Source organism: Struthio camelus, chromosome 3, assembly GCF_040807025.1.
Source record: "Struthio camelus isolate bStrCam1 chromosome 3, bStrCam1.hap1, whole genome shotgun sequence".
Classification (NCBI taxonomy): domain Eukaryota; kingdom Metazoa; phylum Chordata; class Aves; order Struthioniformes; family Struthionidae; genus Struthio; species Struthio camelus.
In genome coordinates this window covers 105,496,305-105,513,336 of record NC_090944.1, presented here as the reverse complement: position 1 = coordinate 105,513,336, position 17,032 = coordinate 105,496,305, and the positions used below count along the sequence as shown (strand labels likewise).

Sequence of the window (17,032 nt, the reverse complement as noted above, 5' to 3'; positions counted from 1 at the left end):
AGGTCTTATTTTGAATCATTTATATTGCAATTTCTAGTGGTTCTGAAATTCTCCACAGAAACTGTTGGTATAGGAAGATGGAATGATTACACTAGGTGAGAACGTTCAATGGCACTTAGCTACTCAGCTTAATTATGCACTGTATGAATATATCCTTTCTGATGTTTGTTTTAAGCCTGCTTATTAGTAATTTCATATGTAGCCTTTTATTTTTTGAACTCTGGGAAGTAGTAAATACTCATTCAGAGTATAGATGCTCCTTGGCACCTCCAAAGATTTTCAACAGATTTACGAAACATGCCTCCCACCATGCCAAAGTTGTGTTGCATTTTCTCCATCGTATAATTATTTATCTGTGCATTAACTACTTTTATATCTTACAATGTTTATCTCTCAATTCATCCTTGTTGAAGAAAAAGGATGTATTATGCCCGAGAAAAACACATGCTTCCACAGATCATAAAAAATTTGGTATCGTGTTCTTAATCTAGAGGACTTGGTTCCCTCTGATGCAGGGGTCACACATGAGGGGGTAGTGCGAGCATTAACAAAATCCATATTCCTTTAAATCCATTATTTCCCACTGCTCCTTCTTCTAGGTCTTAAAATTTTTATCTCTCAATTCATCTTTTTTGAAGAATGAATACTCTAGTATGGGTAGTTTCAAAAAGTTTCCCTTGGTAAACATCAGCCAAAACACTCACTTGATTTCCTGCTATGGTTTTATCACCGATTATCCCTATAAACTATGGCACCTTTCCTGCTTCCGATACACTTCTTAAAGTGTTTTGGTTTTCTATCGTTAGCAAACTATTCAAAATCTTTTTTGATAAGTACTCAAAAGACTTTAAATTATAATTATCCAGATGTACAGGAAAATGTATAGTTTTGTGCAGTAATGCAAATAAAACATGCACTATTGACTTCATATTAAGGTATATCCTATTGAATGAAGGCTGGGATGATTCTATCAGCAACTGCATTATCGGCTGAATCTCCTATTATCTTGGATCCTGTGGATCTTGCTGATGATTTAGTTATCTAACTCAGCAAGTCCCAGGAGACTACCAAGATTAAACAGCTTGATGATAATGATCCATAAGATTAAGTCCTGGCATGGATAACTTGCTCCAATTGTTTCGTGAACTCTGTATTATTTCCTTTATACACAGGTGACGAAAGCGTTTGCCTGCAAAAATACCTGAAGTAGAGTGCAGAGAGAAAAACTAGAGAACACTATCAGAGGATCATAAAAGGATATTTCGGTAACTGAGGGAAAAGGCTGTGTTTTATTATCAGAAACTCTGACTTTCGTTTTGCACCAAAATAAAAAGTATTCTAGAATCCAAATAGTACTATAGAGAGAAGCAACATAAAGATAAAACAAAAACAGTCTCTTCAGTAATTATTATTATATTAATTATCTTACTGTGTGCAAAGAAGAGAAAATGTCATACCTGTATGCAATTCAATTGGCCCAACAAGAATAATAGGTTTTAAATCTTCCATCTCTTGTTCAAATGTAGCATAGTGAAGTATTTCTGCTCTAATTTCAGTCAGAGATGGACAGCTAGCCAGAAATTGCTGTGTATAAGTTAAAGTGTCAATCAACAAATATCCTTTTTCATCTTTTTGGTAAAACGAGAGGCAACAACTACTGAATAAGTATGCCAATATTATACCTAGTTTTGGCCTTCTTTAGCCCTGATAAAGTAGTTAATTTCATGTGAGCAGGCAATAATGTTTATCAGTTTCTCTGTCAATAACCTCCAAGCTTGTTGGCAAATTCCAATCATATGTAACAGAAAAACAGGAATCTGAGAAACATTAAGAGGCTACTGGCTTTGTGAAAACAGGTGACTGAGTAGAGATCAATACACCATAAATTTAATTACACACTACAACAATCACCGCAGATCAGATTTCATAGGTACTTCCATGAGCAGAACTCCTCAAGTGTAGGAAAGCTTTGTGACTCTGAAAAACCACGTTTTGGAAATGCTGCACAACAGAATAGCCGCATCCAGTATACCTGTACTGCATAGGAAAACAATAAATGCTGAAAGCCGTCTAAGAGTACCCTGATGGGCAGTGGGAGAGTTCGCACAGCACTAGAGAAAAGAAGTAAAAACCAGTGCATGTGTGTGTAACAATTTTAACTGTGCTACTATTGAGGCTTTTTCTGTAACAGTATTCTTTTTCTGTAATAACTAGATCTAACTAATAGTATTTGATTTGACTGTTAAAATTTTAATTAGCCTAACAGTAAATGCTTGGCCATGCATATAAGGTATACCTTTTTAGCCCACATAAACTGCAGCACAACACCCAAGATATACCAGTGCTCCCGTAGTAAACAAAGTGATGAGATATTCACAGATCTATCTATATATATTAAAAAGTATTCTATTAAATAGAACAGATAATAACAGAAAATTGAATTAACTTGAGATTAAATAAAGGAGATTTAGCAATCATCTTGCTTTCTCCTACCAAACCTCTAAATTCAAACTCTAAAAAAAAAAAACAAAAAAAACCCCCAAACAACTATTGTAGAACGACAGCGTGAAGATTCCAAAGCAGAAATCCTAGAGACTTCTAGTGACTAGAAATAAACTCTTTTTGCTATTGTACTAGGCACTGCGTTTTTCTATCACTTCTGAGGATTGCACTTACAGTTCAAACAACCAAGTAAGCAAGTAAACTATTACTTTTTGGACAGAGAATGCAGAACTTACCCCCCAAAACAACTAACTAAAAGAAGGGCGGAAAATAAAAACATGTTTTAAACTCAGAATAACAGCTCAAATACTTTCCATAGAGAAAAGAGCACAATTATCAGGGTTTGATGCTGTGTGAAGTTCTCAGAGTCGTGACATACATTGTGTCAGACTGGACAAAGCGTCTTGTGTCCTAAAGTCTGTATTTCCGCAAACAAAAATGATAGTAATTAACAAATTAGGACCAGATTACCAGTATTTATCAAAGCACAGAACCAAAAAAAGCCAAATCCCAATCCAAAAAGTAGGTAGCATGCCATTACATCTGTTCAGGAAATATATTACTACTACTACTGAGACAAAATGACATTTTCAGTTAATATCTTTTCTACATCCTTTTCCTTGATTTTTTGCAATGTTTTCTAAATTCAACATATGATGAGATTAATGAAATAGTCTAGTATTAAACTCACTTGAACTTTAGCATCTCTATCTTCCATCCACAGCACCTTGTATTTCTGAAAATCCTGCAGAGCTTCACTTGCTACTTCTCTGATAGAATTCACAGAGGAGGAGAGGACCACAACTAATTTAGAAATATCTTTGTGCTCTGCAACACCTGGATAAAAATTTCTTAGCTTTCTGATGAGCACTTCTTCAACTCCTTCTATAAAAGAAAATTACATACAAATGAATAAACCTTTAAAAGTATGAAGTGACAGCCAAGTTAAGCAATGATGCCATTCAGCGAAGCTGAATATCCTTCTTTGCATGTTTGCCTGTCTACTTCAGGACTTCACTGAGTGCTATTTCAAGCCAGGCTTTATACACCTAGAGCAAATTTAGCCTAGAGCTAATGTTTCCACCTGGAAAGAAAATAGCTTTCTTAATTCTCCAAATATAATTTCCTTCCTTCTGCTGTGGGTATCTGTGATTGTAACTACAACATTACAGAATGGTTATGGGGCCTTGTCAAACTACTTTTTTTTTAAATTCATAAACTTAAAAAAGCTTTTTAATTGTATAAACCCTTTCAAACAGCACAAATTTCTTGAATTCTGACATACATTGAGTGAATAACTTTTTGTTATTCCATTTAGTGACATCTTCAAAGAAGAAAAAGCTTTGCCAAATCACACCATTCAAGAATGCAAAAATAAAGCTTGTCATGCTTTGGGGCTGTATTTATGTTATAAGCTGCTGAGTCTTTTGAATCTTGTCAGAAAGAGGTTAGAGCTGAATGAAGAGAAGAAATGAGAAAAGACAATCTAAAGAGTCTTCTAAATCTCTCACATCCAAATATGCTTTCAAAAGAAGAATAAAGTCCCAGTTCTGCACCATCAAAAATAAAAACTCTACAAGATGTTAAGGATATTTCAAAGGAATCACAACAAAGATACTAACTATAGTGCAGATCACTTTGGCTCAGTCAAGCAGTTAAGAAGATCTGATGGGGAAGCATATCTGGGCTTTTATGGACGCTTGCAAAGTATATGGATAGATGCTTAGAAATAATGCTAACAAAAAATATATCCAACTACAATGCCTGCATATCTACCGATAGTGTGAATATTCATATGGACAAACACTTAAAGGGGAAGTAACTGAATTGCTCAAGATCACACAGAACTTTGATGAAATTTGTAATCAAGTTCTCTGTCTCTAAAGAGTCAAACCAGCAGCCTAATAATTGTAGAACGAATCCTTTGAAACAATAATATAAATGTATATATAGTGTATATATATTCATATAATATAAATGTAGTGTTTTCTAATCCATTCTAGGAACATGGCCAGCAATTAAAGTCTTTGCTGAAACCTAATAGTTATATCTTGTTCTATCATAATATTCTGATGAGTGCTGGTCTACACAGCTGGTTATGGTTCCAACCATACTATTGTGGGACAAATTCCATAGTAATTAGACATAAAGATACACTAACAAGTTTACTTTGCCTGGAATTAAACAGCAGATTCATACTGGCAAATTTTTTTGTTTTGTTTATTTTTGTTTCATTTGTTTTATTGTTGTTTTATTTTTGTATTTTTTGTTTATTCTGTTTTTGCTTACCATTTCTCAGAGTTCTAATGTTCACATGAGCATGAAAAGCTATTTCTGAAAAAAATGCAGTTAATAAAATTAAAATAAGATATTAACTCAAAATAATTACCGGTTGGTCCCTTTGAAACAAAGTGAATATATTCATAAATATTCAAATATAATGATACTTTTATTTTTTAAAAAAAGTTTGAATAAGTAAAAAGAAAAACTTACTTTCTTCTTTTTTGGCTAATTTGCCTGTTGAAGCTATTTGTCGTGAGCCCGATTCTGCTGTTAAACTAGATTTTTGTAAATGTTGCTGTCCCCAGTGAGCAACTCCACGACTTACTTCCAATATTAACTGAATCATACGATTGATGGCTTGCTGGATATCATCTAAACTGGGAATCATTACCTATTCAAAATAGTTAAAAATAGTATTGAAAAAAATATTATTGATATAGATGCAACTGATTGTGGGTTTTTTTTTTTTTTTTTTATTAAATAAAGTCTTTGGTTCTTCACTCATGGTGAATTGCGGTGCTTTCCCCAGGAGAGAAGCTGGAAAATAACTTTAAGAGCTTGTCTGGATCAGAATTGCCTCTGAAGAAAAGAAACATTCTATACTGACCTACTATCTGTTTGTACAGTCGTATCATGGGCAAACTAATATATAAGTATAGGTAGATGGATTTTTTTTGACAACTGTTTTTACAACTTCTACAACATTTTAAACAGATTAAAAAAAAAAAATCCGTGGGAATACATTACAAGCTTTGTTTCCCGCATACTAGAATAATAATGAATTAAAAAATGGCAGGTCATGATCCTCCTCACCACAGGATCCTAACATTTGTGAGAGAATTATAAGAGGGTTGGTCATGAAAGTACAAACGGACAACTTATTTTAAAGAAGAACATTTACAGGTATAAAACCTCTCCTCCTTTTTTAGGTGCTTATCTATACATGCATTCACATCATGGGTGGCTTCAGACAATCTACAACAACGACCAGGATCAAGATCCCAGAGGTCCCAGTTGAATAAATACCAAAAGATTTTTTTCTCCCAAATGATTTAGCTTTATTTCGAAAACTTCGGCAAGAGCACAGCATTTAGTAAGCAAAAGGAACTCCATGCAGTAGTCCTGGAGATCTTAACTTGTATATTTGGCAAGGATTTGACATCCCCATTCTCAGAGCTATCCAATATCCAACCCAGAAGATGAAGAAAACAACTTCAGCTACCGAAGTGCATAGTAAAAAGAATTGGAAGGAAAACAAGGATCCCTGATCCAAACTGAGAACAACTACCAAATAGAACAGAGTAAAGACATCGGCTCTGGTCTGCCATTGCCCACACTGTATTAATGTTAGTATGCTCCCTAGCAGAGTTGGGGATGATACAAAATAGCACTCTCCCAAACAAAATTCAGGCACACTTTGAGGCATAAAACATAACAGGGCCTGTTCCTAACAGACAATTCAAATGTACATTTCTGTATCCTGCAGAAAAAGCATTTAGGATTGTGGAAACAAGCCATTTTATGTTGGCTGGCTTTGAGGTCCCAGAACAGCTCCTGCCACGTTTTATTTAGTATTACGCATATATCCAGGAAGCCCAGAACCCAAACCTTTTTGAACTATACTGGGGCCAACAACATTAAATGGGGCTTTGTCCTGTTATGGTTTGAAAATGATTCTGTGTAGGAAAAGGTGGGGGAAGGGCACAGAGCAGTAAACGTGCAGTCTCATATATAGTGCCACATAAATGCACGTGGCCATACACCTTAAGAGAATTTACCAAAATCTTATTGATCTCATGGTGCAACTACCTAAATGCACTCTGAAATTGACCTAAGTCCAAAATCTATCTTGTCTTAGAAGAGCTCTAACCACTAGCAGCAGTACTGCTCCTATGAATTCCCAGCACTATATGGGAACAAAATACTAGTTCTGTATATTCACCTTAAGACTTAAACGTTTACGGAGAGACTGTCTCTGTCACCCTAAAGCAATCCATCCTTGCTGAGTGAATGGTCCAAATAAGGATAGATTATACCTTCTCCCCTTCCCCCGAGAACAACTGATTATCAGAGACAGAATTTTTATAAAGGCCTTTGATGCTGTGAGGAGGTCAAAAGGCTCTGAAAAGGCAGCGAGGTTTAACCTTTGTGAAATGCACATATGCATGATGTGAAGATAGGATCAAGACACAGAAGTAATGTTCTTGGAGTTCAAAAGTTATAAAAGAGTCTCCCTGTTCTGAAACTGAGCTTTTGAATATAAACATTCATACTCGTAAAGGTGTTAATAGGTCTCCAGGGTCTCCTCCCTTTGGAATGAAGTTAATAGCTGCAAAACTCATTTCTTCTGAGTTACTTAAATAACAAAGGGAAAAAAGTAAAAATTCAAGTACTTAAGTAAACTAGTATTAGTAAAAATGCTTACCATATTGGATGTGCTGAAAACAATTATCAGTTAGGTCTGTATTACTGTACCAGGACTAAGAACAAAATGCCAAAAGTATGAAAATCATTAATAGAATTATTAATTATACAAACGTGTCAAACTGTAAAAAAAATTACCTAAATCTTAAAATTTAAATTAGTGAAGCTATTAATTAAATAATTTAAAATCTCATAAAACTTGTATTTGACAATATCTCACCAATTCCCTCACAAATAATGAAAGGACTCATATAACATTAAAAGATTAATTCTCTCCCTTAGTTATGCCTTCACAACCAGAGAAGTCTGCGGCTGTCAGAATTCAAAGTAAAAGTTACTGCCACAGGTGTCTGATCACGGAACACAAGCTTTATCAGACCCTCCACTTCCCACTTTAGCAGGATATGCTAGATCTACTGGGGATGTTTGCTCTGAAGATGGCAAAACACGGCAATCAGTCAAGGAAATCAGGAAAGTTTTTTTTATCAGATTTTTTTGGGGTCCTTTTTTTAATTGAGAAATTTGGGAGTAAATTCTGTGATGACACACTCTGGCTGCAATACCCTCTTTTAGGTATACTCACCATAGAACTCACTGATCTATAAATAATTTCTAGAGACAGGGCTAATTGTTTCTGTAAGCAATAAAACATATTTCTGAGTGATATTTCAAGCTGAGGTGACAAAGGCAATAACTGTGTCTATCTGAAGAGAAGATTCTTCTATCCTAAGAAATAAGAGTTCTGAAACCCATTAGGGAAATAGAGGTTATACGCTGTAACTGAAATATAACGCAATCAGATGGAGAGAAGGAAGAGGAATGCTTAATAATGTCCATCCAAGAGCTAAAACCCAAGAGGAAAATACTAGACTCGGATGCATTAAAAAGAAGTCATCAACAACAACAACGTGATACTGATGATATAGTTCCACACAATAACACAGAATGGTTGCTCTGGATCAGCCAAGCAATTCAGAGGACCTGAAAGGGATGTACGTGCACTTCCCTTACTACAGCTGCATGAACTCCATGTGCAGCGGACAGAGATTGGGGCATTATGGTTGTATGAATATTTAAAAATTCAGCACCTTCACAGACCTTGAATACCGTGTGTGTACGCACAGTGGGTATGTGCAACAGAATGCCAAAATGAACACAGGTTCAATGTGAAAGGAATATCACTGTAGAATAGTACCTTTCTTTCATTATCTTTTCAAGAATATAAAATTTTTAATCATTGTAAGACAACTGAATATTAATTTACCTTCTTATATATAAACAACAACAAACAACACATTGCTGACACAAAGTTATCTTACTCTAAAAAAAAAAAAAAAAAAAAGCATCTTTGCTATCAGGCTGCCTTTTTGTTCTTTGCACACAGAAATCCATGGCTCATCTCTTCCTTTTGAATCTTCTCACCTTTTGTTCACTTCTCCTCCTTCCGGTCATCTTACTTCCTACTGATATGACTAAAGCCAAGCTGAGCAAAAATACTGTTTGTGATTTTTAGTACATAAAGAATTTAAATCAGACAAGTAACAAGATGGTTAGAAGAAAAAAAAAAAAAAGAAAAATCTATTCCTAGCTCTATAAAGAACTATAATCATTCTGCAAAGATCACAAATGACCAGATTGTAATATAATTGCTGAAACACACAAGGACAAAGCAAAACAAAAAAACAGGTTCTGTAAGTTCCAGTAACACAGAAACCAGCAGTATTGGGACTGTGAGCACTTTTCATCAGTATTGTCAGGGCACTCAAAGGCCTGAGCAACTGTTCTCAGTCCGAATGAATGACGGTTCAGGAGAAGCATGTTTACAGAAACGCTGAGATAATTATCATACAGTGTATTTTTTCTTATCTATATTACAATGCATCACTTACCACATTAGGAATAGCCAAGTGTACTTCAGCTTTTAGGAAAGAAACAACCTCTTCAGATTTGCTTGCACGAACAAAAAAACTTGTTCGCCCATATGCACTTCTGCTGAAAATAATTTTGAAATAAGTCATGAATACTACACTAGGAAACTCCTAAAAATTATCTTAAAAATATCATTTTCAGGTTCCTTTTCTGGAAGAGCCCTCATGGAGAACTTCCACATCAAGGTATCAGCTAACTGACAAAATTTCCAGAAACTTGACGTTTAAAGGGTTTAGAGTGATAACAGAGAGATTGTCATCATTCAGACAAAGGTTACCTTGGATTTAGCCACTACTTTCAGAATTTTTTATCTAGAACATTTTCTGACTCTGAATTTTAATCTCTCAACTTAAGAACAGCAGTGTTTTAAGAAGGCCATAAGGAGGTTCTATTGACTATTTCATGCAAAAACCTATTCAAGGGTAAAAGTTATTGTAGTACATTTTTAGATAAATATTCAACAGAATAGAAGAAAGTTTCAAAGGTAATGAGCTAGTACAAAATGATAAATACGTGACCTAAACCCTTTTAAAACTAGAATACAAAGCGCAAAGGATAATTTTTAAATGCTACAACTTCTTCAACAATACGATATGCTAGCCAAAAATAAAGTTGAAGTAATTCTCTCATCATTATAGAGGGATACAGTCAAAAAAATTCCTACTGATGTCAATAAGATCAAGATTTCAGTATCTTTTCTCTGAAAGATGTCTTTGGAAAAAGGAAGGAAGAAAAAAAAAAAGTAACTCAAGCTTCAATAACCATGACAAAATCAGTCAACTTTATCTGCTTATATTACATTATCTTACTAGAATTATAAGTAGGCTAGCTCTTCAATATGTTATATATTATACCAAAGCAAATTTGTCTCTGAAGTAAACTCCTAGTCCAGCAGCGAATACTCCATAAAAATCAATCTGAATACAGGAGAATGATAAAGTTGTTCAGCTATATGGATCTTGCCATGATCACACAGAATTCGTAATGAGTGTATGGTTGATCTTAAACATATGAGAAATAATTCTGAGCACACGGCCATGCTTGCAGAGATAATCTAAAATAAGATGTACCTATGGGCAAGCTGCCATATATGACCTAGAATGGTCATTCAAGTTCTAGTCATAAGAGCGAGACAAAAACTAAACTATACTAACATCATCTTTAAAGCAATTCCAGAGGAAACAAAGGGGAATAAACAAAAGAGGGCGCAGGCAGAGAGGAAAACAAAAAAAGTGAAAATAAACTTCATTTTATGTATAAAAGGAAGTGCATGGAACTAATAGAACAAAGGCGTGATGCATAAAAGAAATGTGAGAGCCCAAAGCATCACTGCAACAAGAACTGAATGCTTCCACGCTTTGCTTGAGTCAAGAAGGGTCCGTAAGCATTTTACTAATAAATATACATTCACTCTGGGTGCCCATATATTGTATTATTACATCAATGTAGAAATAACTGTGTTTTGGTAACACTGTTGGAGGAATCTTCCATTTGCAACTTACTTTGAAACAAATATTCTTTTTTTAAGAGTATCCAAAGACAGTCGGGTGGCTTTCAGGAGACTGTCTAGGAGCTGGTGGCTGAAATACGCAACCATCTCTTTACATTTCTGTAACAAATAAAGCGTACACTACTTGTTATTGTGTTCAGACAGGAACAGAAGTTTATTTCAAAAGGTATTGGTCAAACAGATTAGTGCATGTCTGAAAGGACTTGTGTTGCAACCTGCATGAGAAACACCACAGGAGAAGTTAAGAGGAAAAATAGCTATAAGTAAATGAGTAAAAGCTGCATAGAAAAGAGGGCAGAATGCAAAGTCTAAAGAAAGTCTATTTGCCTTATTCAGAGACAACAGATTGAGTTCTGAATGCGTGTAAGAGACCTCAGCTTGAAGCGCTGAGATCTCCATATTAAAAAAAGACACAATAATTATCCAAGAATATTGGTGTACATATGTTTTTCTCAAATAAGAGACAAAACCAGTAACCTTTGACTATACTGGATTAAGAAAGAACATAAAAATACAGCAGCACGTAATGACCACTAGAACAAAACAACAATGCAACTTTATAGCATTATTACATCTGTGCCTACAAACCCCTGTGTCTTCGTTCTCTGCTTCCACTTTCCTTCCCTGATGAATATGAAGACACACTTAAAAACAAACAAACAAAACAACACAAAGATCACAAAGGTGATCTTTCTCAGTGAAGGCAGAAGAGGATGCAAAGGATGAATGTTTCTGCCTACCCAAGAAGGAAAGCCTGTGTTACGGCTTCGACAGAATATTCTCTCCAGTCTTCTGCACATACTGACTCCCTTACATACTAAGAATTTGCTCAATAAAGGCAACAATATAACATTGACTATACCTTTTAAAACTAAAAACCATCTTAAAACTCACTATATGGGGAAGCTGTTTGATGATTTTTACATATGTTTGATGTTTTCTGTGCGATGTCCTCTTGTAACACGGATATTCAGTTACCAGAACTGAAGATACTCATTTTTACTCATTTGATCACACTGTTAAAGTTTCTCCTTTCATAAAATACCTTTTTAAACTCATCTTCTTTATCATAGTCCTTGCTGGCATCACCAGGAACAACAGAACTACTATTTTCTCCCCCCTCTTCACTACTTCCGAATACCACGTGTTTTTCTTTTACTGTAAATTAAAAAAAAGTATTTTTTGTTAACTGAAAATTGCGTCCGCTTTGAAGGATGCTGTCCCCAGCCATCATAGTCAGAACATTATCGCTATATATTTTAGTAGCGGAAGCTGGATCACCTAATTGGTTTTATTTCACACAACTGTGAAGGAATCTGAGTAAGAGTCCAACTGATGAGCCTCAGGCTAACAAACATCATGCACTACAAATATATGTAAAGATAGGTAGGCAGACATGGATATGTCAGCTGGAAATGCCAGAATGCAACATAAGCAACATAACAAAATACAGAAACATAACTTTTCAGGTTTTCCTAGTTTCATCATGTTGAACAACCTGGACAGCTGACCCTGACCCTGCCTCTGCACCTGGAGAAAACCGAACGCAGAAGGAGAAAATTCCCTGTTAGAAAAGGAGCTCCCTCACTGACTGAGCTTAAAGGCATAATTTTTTTTAATTAAAGTGGTGTGCCTTTCTCAGTAGAGGGCCTCCTAACATCCTCAAAACACACCCCAAACAATGGGGGACCAAACACACTAATCAGCTGCGAGTATTGTACTCTGGCAGCTGACGGTAACTTTCTGTTCAGGCTGACCAAACAGTAAAGTCTGTGTTTCACTATGGAGCACTGGTATTTGAGATATAATACTGTTGTGGCAGAAGAGTCACAAGGAGAGAGACAGTATCAAATAGCTGATGTAGCTGAGAAGGAACGCATACTGTATTTTGCTCACAAAAAATACAAAACGAGTTATAAAAAGTGGCTAAGAGAAATGGAACCATAACTTTCTTCCTCTAGAGCAAAAAGTTGGCAATATAAATGGAGGAACACAACTTAATTCTAGAATCTCCCACAAATATGAAATTACCTCCGAATTTCACAGGCTTTTGGTTTAACCTAACAAATGTAAACGAAGAGAGAACTGGGACACAAATGAAACTGTGGTTGGAGAGAGAAGTCTGAAGAAAATTGGCTAAAACAATTCAACTTTGATGCATACTAGCTAAGTCTTTAGAACTAGGGACAGAAATTTTTCCATAAATAAACATAAATATTTACCTGGCAATGCATGTTTTTTTAACGTTTTCTTAGAATATTTAATTTCATAAATTGTTTCAAATACAGATATTAGTTCTTGAACAGCATCTTCAATGTGCATACTTTTGTGGTTCAATAATTCAGCGCATTTTTTAGTGTAAAGCTGTTAAATAAAAATATCAATGAATGATCTTAATATCACTTCTCTGTGTTCCATTTCATGGAGGACCAAAACATTTCCTTGAAAACTCAGTTGTTCAGACCAAGATCGGTCGATGGAAAGAGGTCATTTCAATGAAATAACATTTGGAAAAGAAAACTGAGAAACCAAACCCAAAATCTTTATTCAAAATTATAAAAATAAATGTTCTGCTATGCTATCAGTGTAACGCTTACTTGAAAAAAAATTCATTTTCAAGATGTAATGGTATTTTTAAAGGTTAAAGTAAAGCACTGAAAATTGAAAGGAGGACACAATCTGAAATTACCCAAATAAACCCTTTCAAACGTCCTTAATTTTATTTACTTGCACAGTTTGCCCCCCAAAAAAGAGTTCCATCTGGAATCAAGAAAACTATTACATTCTCAAATAAACTTGTTGGAAGGAATTCTTTTTTTTATTTTCTTCTTAAAAACAAAAGTTTGCATAAGTATTCAAGGAAAAATTGGTTGCACGTTTCCAAGTATCTTCGTACAAAAAAAGTATCTAAGGGTAAAGTAGATAAACAAATGACAATTATATATGAAATATTAGAGTTTCAATACTGCAAATGCCTAAGAACCCTTTTATACAATTTTAATTTTAATAAAAAAAATATACTCTATTTCTCCAGTGAGACTAATTATTTTCTAGATGTATATTAATTAAGGCATTGTTTTCTCAAGAATTGAAGCTCAAGGATATAAAGTCACACATACCTCATTGCAGGTCAACATGTCCTCTACTTTAGTAGGACCATCTACTGGTAAAACAATCAAAAGAGTATTTGATATTTCTTTTAATATTAAATCAATCTGCACTTCACTTAAATCATTAACCTAAAAATGGAAAAATCATATTAATACCATCATCTTTAAAACATGATGTGTATCATTTTCAGAACTGTAATATGTAGACAGTTTTTATTTGTCTGCAAAACATAGTATCTCTCTACACAGTGAAAATACAAAAGCCTTATATGATAGAAAATCCTCTTACACAATGCATTTGAAGCAGCACGACAGAAACAAAATGGGGTAAAAATACCAACACAAAAGACCTTAAGATCAGAGAAGCAGAGGGAAAAAAAGAAAGCAAAGCAAATGCCTCATGAGTTAAAGTAACTCACGGTACATTTACAAGGGCTAAATATAGTCTGCTCTGACTGTGAATCATCCTCTCTCTCCATTAACTACAGAGGTAATCTAGGAAGACAAGTACCCTAGGCAAAATTTAGCCTTTGCTGATATCTTCCATTGCAGACGACTGGCAATATGAACAGCAGAACAGACATAAATCTGGAAATAGTCTTTATTATTGCTACAGAAAACAAAAATTAGATTGCTGAAAGCATACGTATTCATATCCTGAACAGTGTGTAGCACAATTTGAAAAACAGTAGTATTGTGCAGCTTCATTTCAGCCACTCATTTAAAAACAAAATCTTGTAATTCTTAAACAGCTGCTGGTTCCCTGCTGGGCAACTGAGACACATGAATCCTCGAGAAAGTAAAATCTTCACAAGAATTGGGTTTTCCATCATTTCTTCCTTTTCAGATTTATAGCTATATCAGCATCATATTCTGATATTCATTCTGATATGGCACAAGTCAAGACTACTTTTGCACCATAACAGCAATGGTTTAGTATCTGAATGAGCTTCTCTTGACAGTTCTTTGAGACTATCAGCCTTGGAGATTAGATGAGAGCCAAAATGGAAAGAATGACCTCTTATGCCCCAAGAACTACATCAAAAAGCAGTCCTCAAACTGTTTAAATTTGCTTTTTTTCTGACCTGAAAGTTTAGGAATTGGCTGGAAGGACTCTTGCTGCATGATTTTATCCATGCTAGATCTACAGAGGGGCTCATGGCAGTGATAAGAAAAAATTCCTGGAGAAACCCTGCTGTTACTACAGCACTTTTGAGTAGACTGGCAATAATAGTAAGTCAGCCCCTAGATCATTCCAACTATATTGGATACACTGACAGATCAAGTAAAACAGAGTAACAAATCAAGGTATGTTAATAAAAGATGATTAGCTTCTTGTTCATGATCTTGCTGGCCGTGCTTCCAGGTGCAAGATAGAGGAGATCTGTTGTGGCTTGCTTCATGGTTTAGTCTTTAGTTCCTATCCTGTTTGTGATCAGCCTATCTTTTCATTAGGTTTTTGTTGCCAAATTAAAGCATTATTAGCATCCAGTCAACCATACTTAAATGGACTTGTCATGGCAGAATCCAAATAAAACTGATTTCTGTCCGATTTTTAACTTCTCACCTAAGAAATTCTGCATCTGTGATATCCTGTCTCATGTCACAATATCACTCATGCCCTTCTTTTACATCATTTCCCACTTCTTTACAGTATCCTATGCATAGTAATTACGAGTCTGACTGAGATTACACCTCTTTGTATTGATATGGGAGGGGGAAAGAAAGTCAGAGAAAGTACACTACCTACACATCTCAAGAAAACAGACTGCATCACCAAAAGATATGATTATTTCAGCTCTCTTTAGGCTCAGAGAATTGCTGTTTTCTTAAAAGGCCCATCTTTTGTTGTTTTTTTTTTTTTTTTACCTTGGGGTTTCAATGACAAAACAGAGCGTTTGACCATAATTCTGTTCTTCCATACAGAAAAAGAAGTGGATACACCCACCAGTTCCTAACAATCTTCTATCACAGAGGAGACAATTTATCATGCTGGTAGGAGAGACCATAGTCATACAGTTCAACAGTAAAGGCAGAACGACAGTTTGAATATCGAGGGCAAGCTCAAAGCTGAAGCCCTCTATAGTGAAAAGAAAAAGAACCAATACAAGTCTTCAAGTGTCTTAAGGGAATGAGAAAAAGAATTCAGAAATTATGCAGCAAATACCAAGAGAGGAAAAAAGCACAAGATTCAGACAACATGGAGAGAACTGTGAAGGAAAAGGACATTCTCCTCCATTATTGAGAAGACGACCTCATAGCATGCCTGCTGTTAATACCGTTAATGCTAAAAACACACAAAAAACCCACAACCTCTACTGGACAATTTACATAGAGATATCTTCTGTGTGACTGTGCATATGGACAACCACATGAAAGAGAAGTAGAGGTTGACTCTGAAAAACAATTATAGTCAGAATTTGAAGACAACAGGTGCAAATATATTCTACTGAAAGAATAAAAGCTAAGTTCAAACATTTGAGGGCAATAAAAGGAGAGAATCATTGAGAACTTATTCATTCTTCAAAAAAGAACATGCTTTAAAAAACAAAATGTCTATATATTTCAAGTGGTACAAAACAAGCTAAGCACAGATTAATCTGTAATATTAAGAGTGATGTACTTGAAATAATTTCTCTAAACTGTCATTTCATTTAGATAGCGATCAAACATTTATACCTTTTTTAAGAGCTGTTTATACATATACAGAACTTCGTCAACTTCTTGAAAAAAACTGTCCAGTGTCAAAGATGACCAAGTCAACATGGTAAGTCCTTGCCGCAACACAGCTTCCATCTAAGCATAAAAACATGATAATTTTATAAATGAAAATAAGTTTAGTAGAAATGTAATTTAAAACAAAAACTGTTATTATTAGAATCACTGATGTCACTGACAAAAGAGAGTTGTGTCTATGTTTTGTAAGGAAAGTTTCAAGTTTTCAAAGAAAACTTCAAAGAAAATTATGCAATATTTATGATCGGGGTATACGCGGGGAGTGTTAATACATGCTATATTCTCTCTCCACAACTGTCAAGTGTACATGCCCAACAAAGATCTTCCCTTTCCTGTCCAGGGTATCTTTTAGTGGTTACCACTACTTCCTGGAACTAAAATTAACGTTCACTACCACATCTTATAATTTGTGCTTTGACACACATCTCAGCCACAATCAGTAGTTTAATTATTTGTCTTTCAAATTTCTAATGACATTTTTCATTCCTCCCTTTTTGAATCACATCCAGATTCTCTCCAAGTTTTATTGCCATTGCCT

General features: G+C 34.9%; 1 protein-coding gene across 1 annotated transcript in view; it reads right to left on the bottom strand.

The window, feature by feature from the left end:
* The window catches only part of DNAH8 (dynein axonemal heavy chain 8), a 178,628-nt gene that overhangs the window by 114,802 nt on the left and 46,794 nt on the right, over positions 1-17,032 (bottom strand). Inside the window, exons 21-29 of the mRNA XM_068939550.1 lie at positions 16,438-16,554; positions 13,768-13,887; positions 12,871-13,012; positions 11,694-11,806; positions 10,641-10,747; positions 9,099-9,198; positions 4,996-5,176; positions 3,194-3,387; positions 1,458-1,584 (exon numbers count right to left, since the gene is read on the bottom strand). Of these exons, the coding sequence (XP_068795651.1) occupies positions 1,458-1,584; positions 3,194-3,387; positions 4,996-5,176; positions 9,099-9,198; positions 10,641-10,747; positions 11,694-11,806; positions 12,871-13,012; positions 13,768-13,887; positions 16,438-16,554 (1,201 nt within the window). The remainder of the gene's footprint in view (positions 1-1,457; positions 1,585-3,193; positions 3,388-4,995; positions 5,177-9,098; positions 9,199-10,640; positions 10,748-11,693; positions 11,807-12,870; positions 13,013-13,767; positions 13,888-16,437; positions 16,555-17,032) is intronic.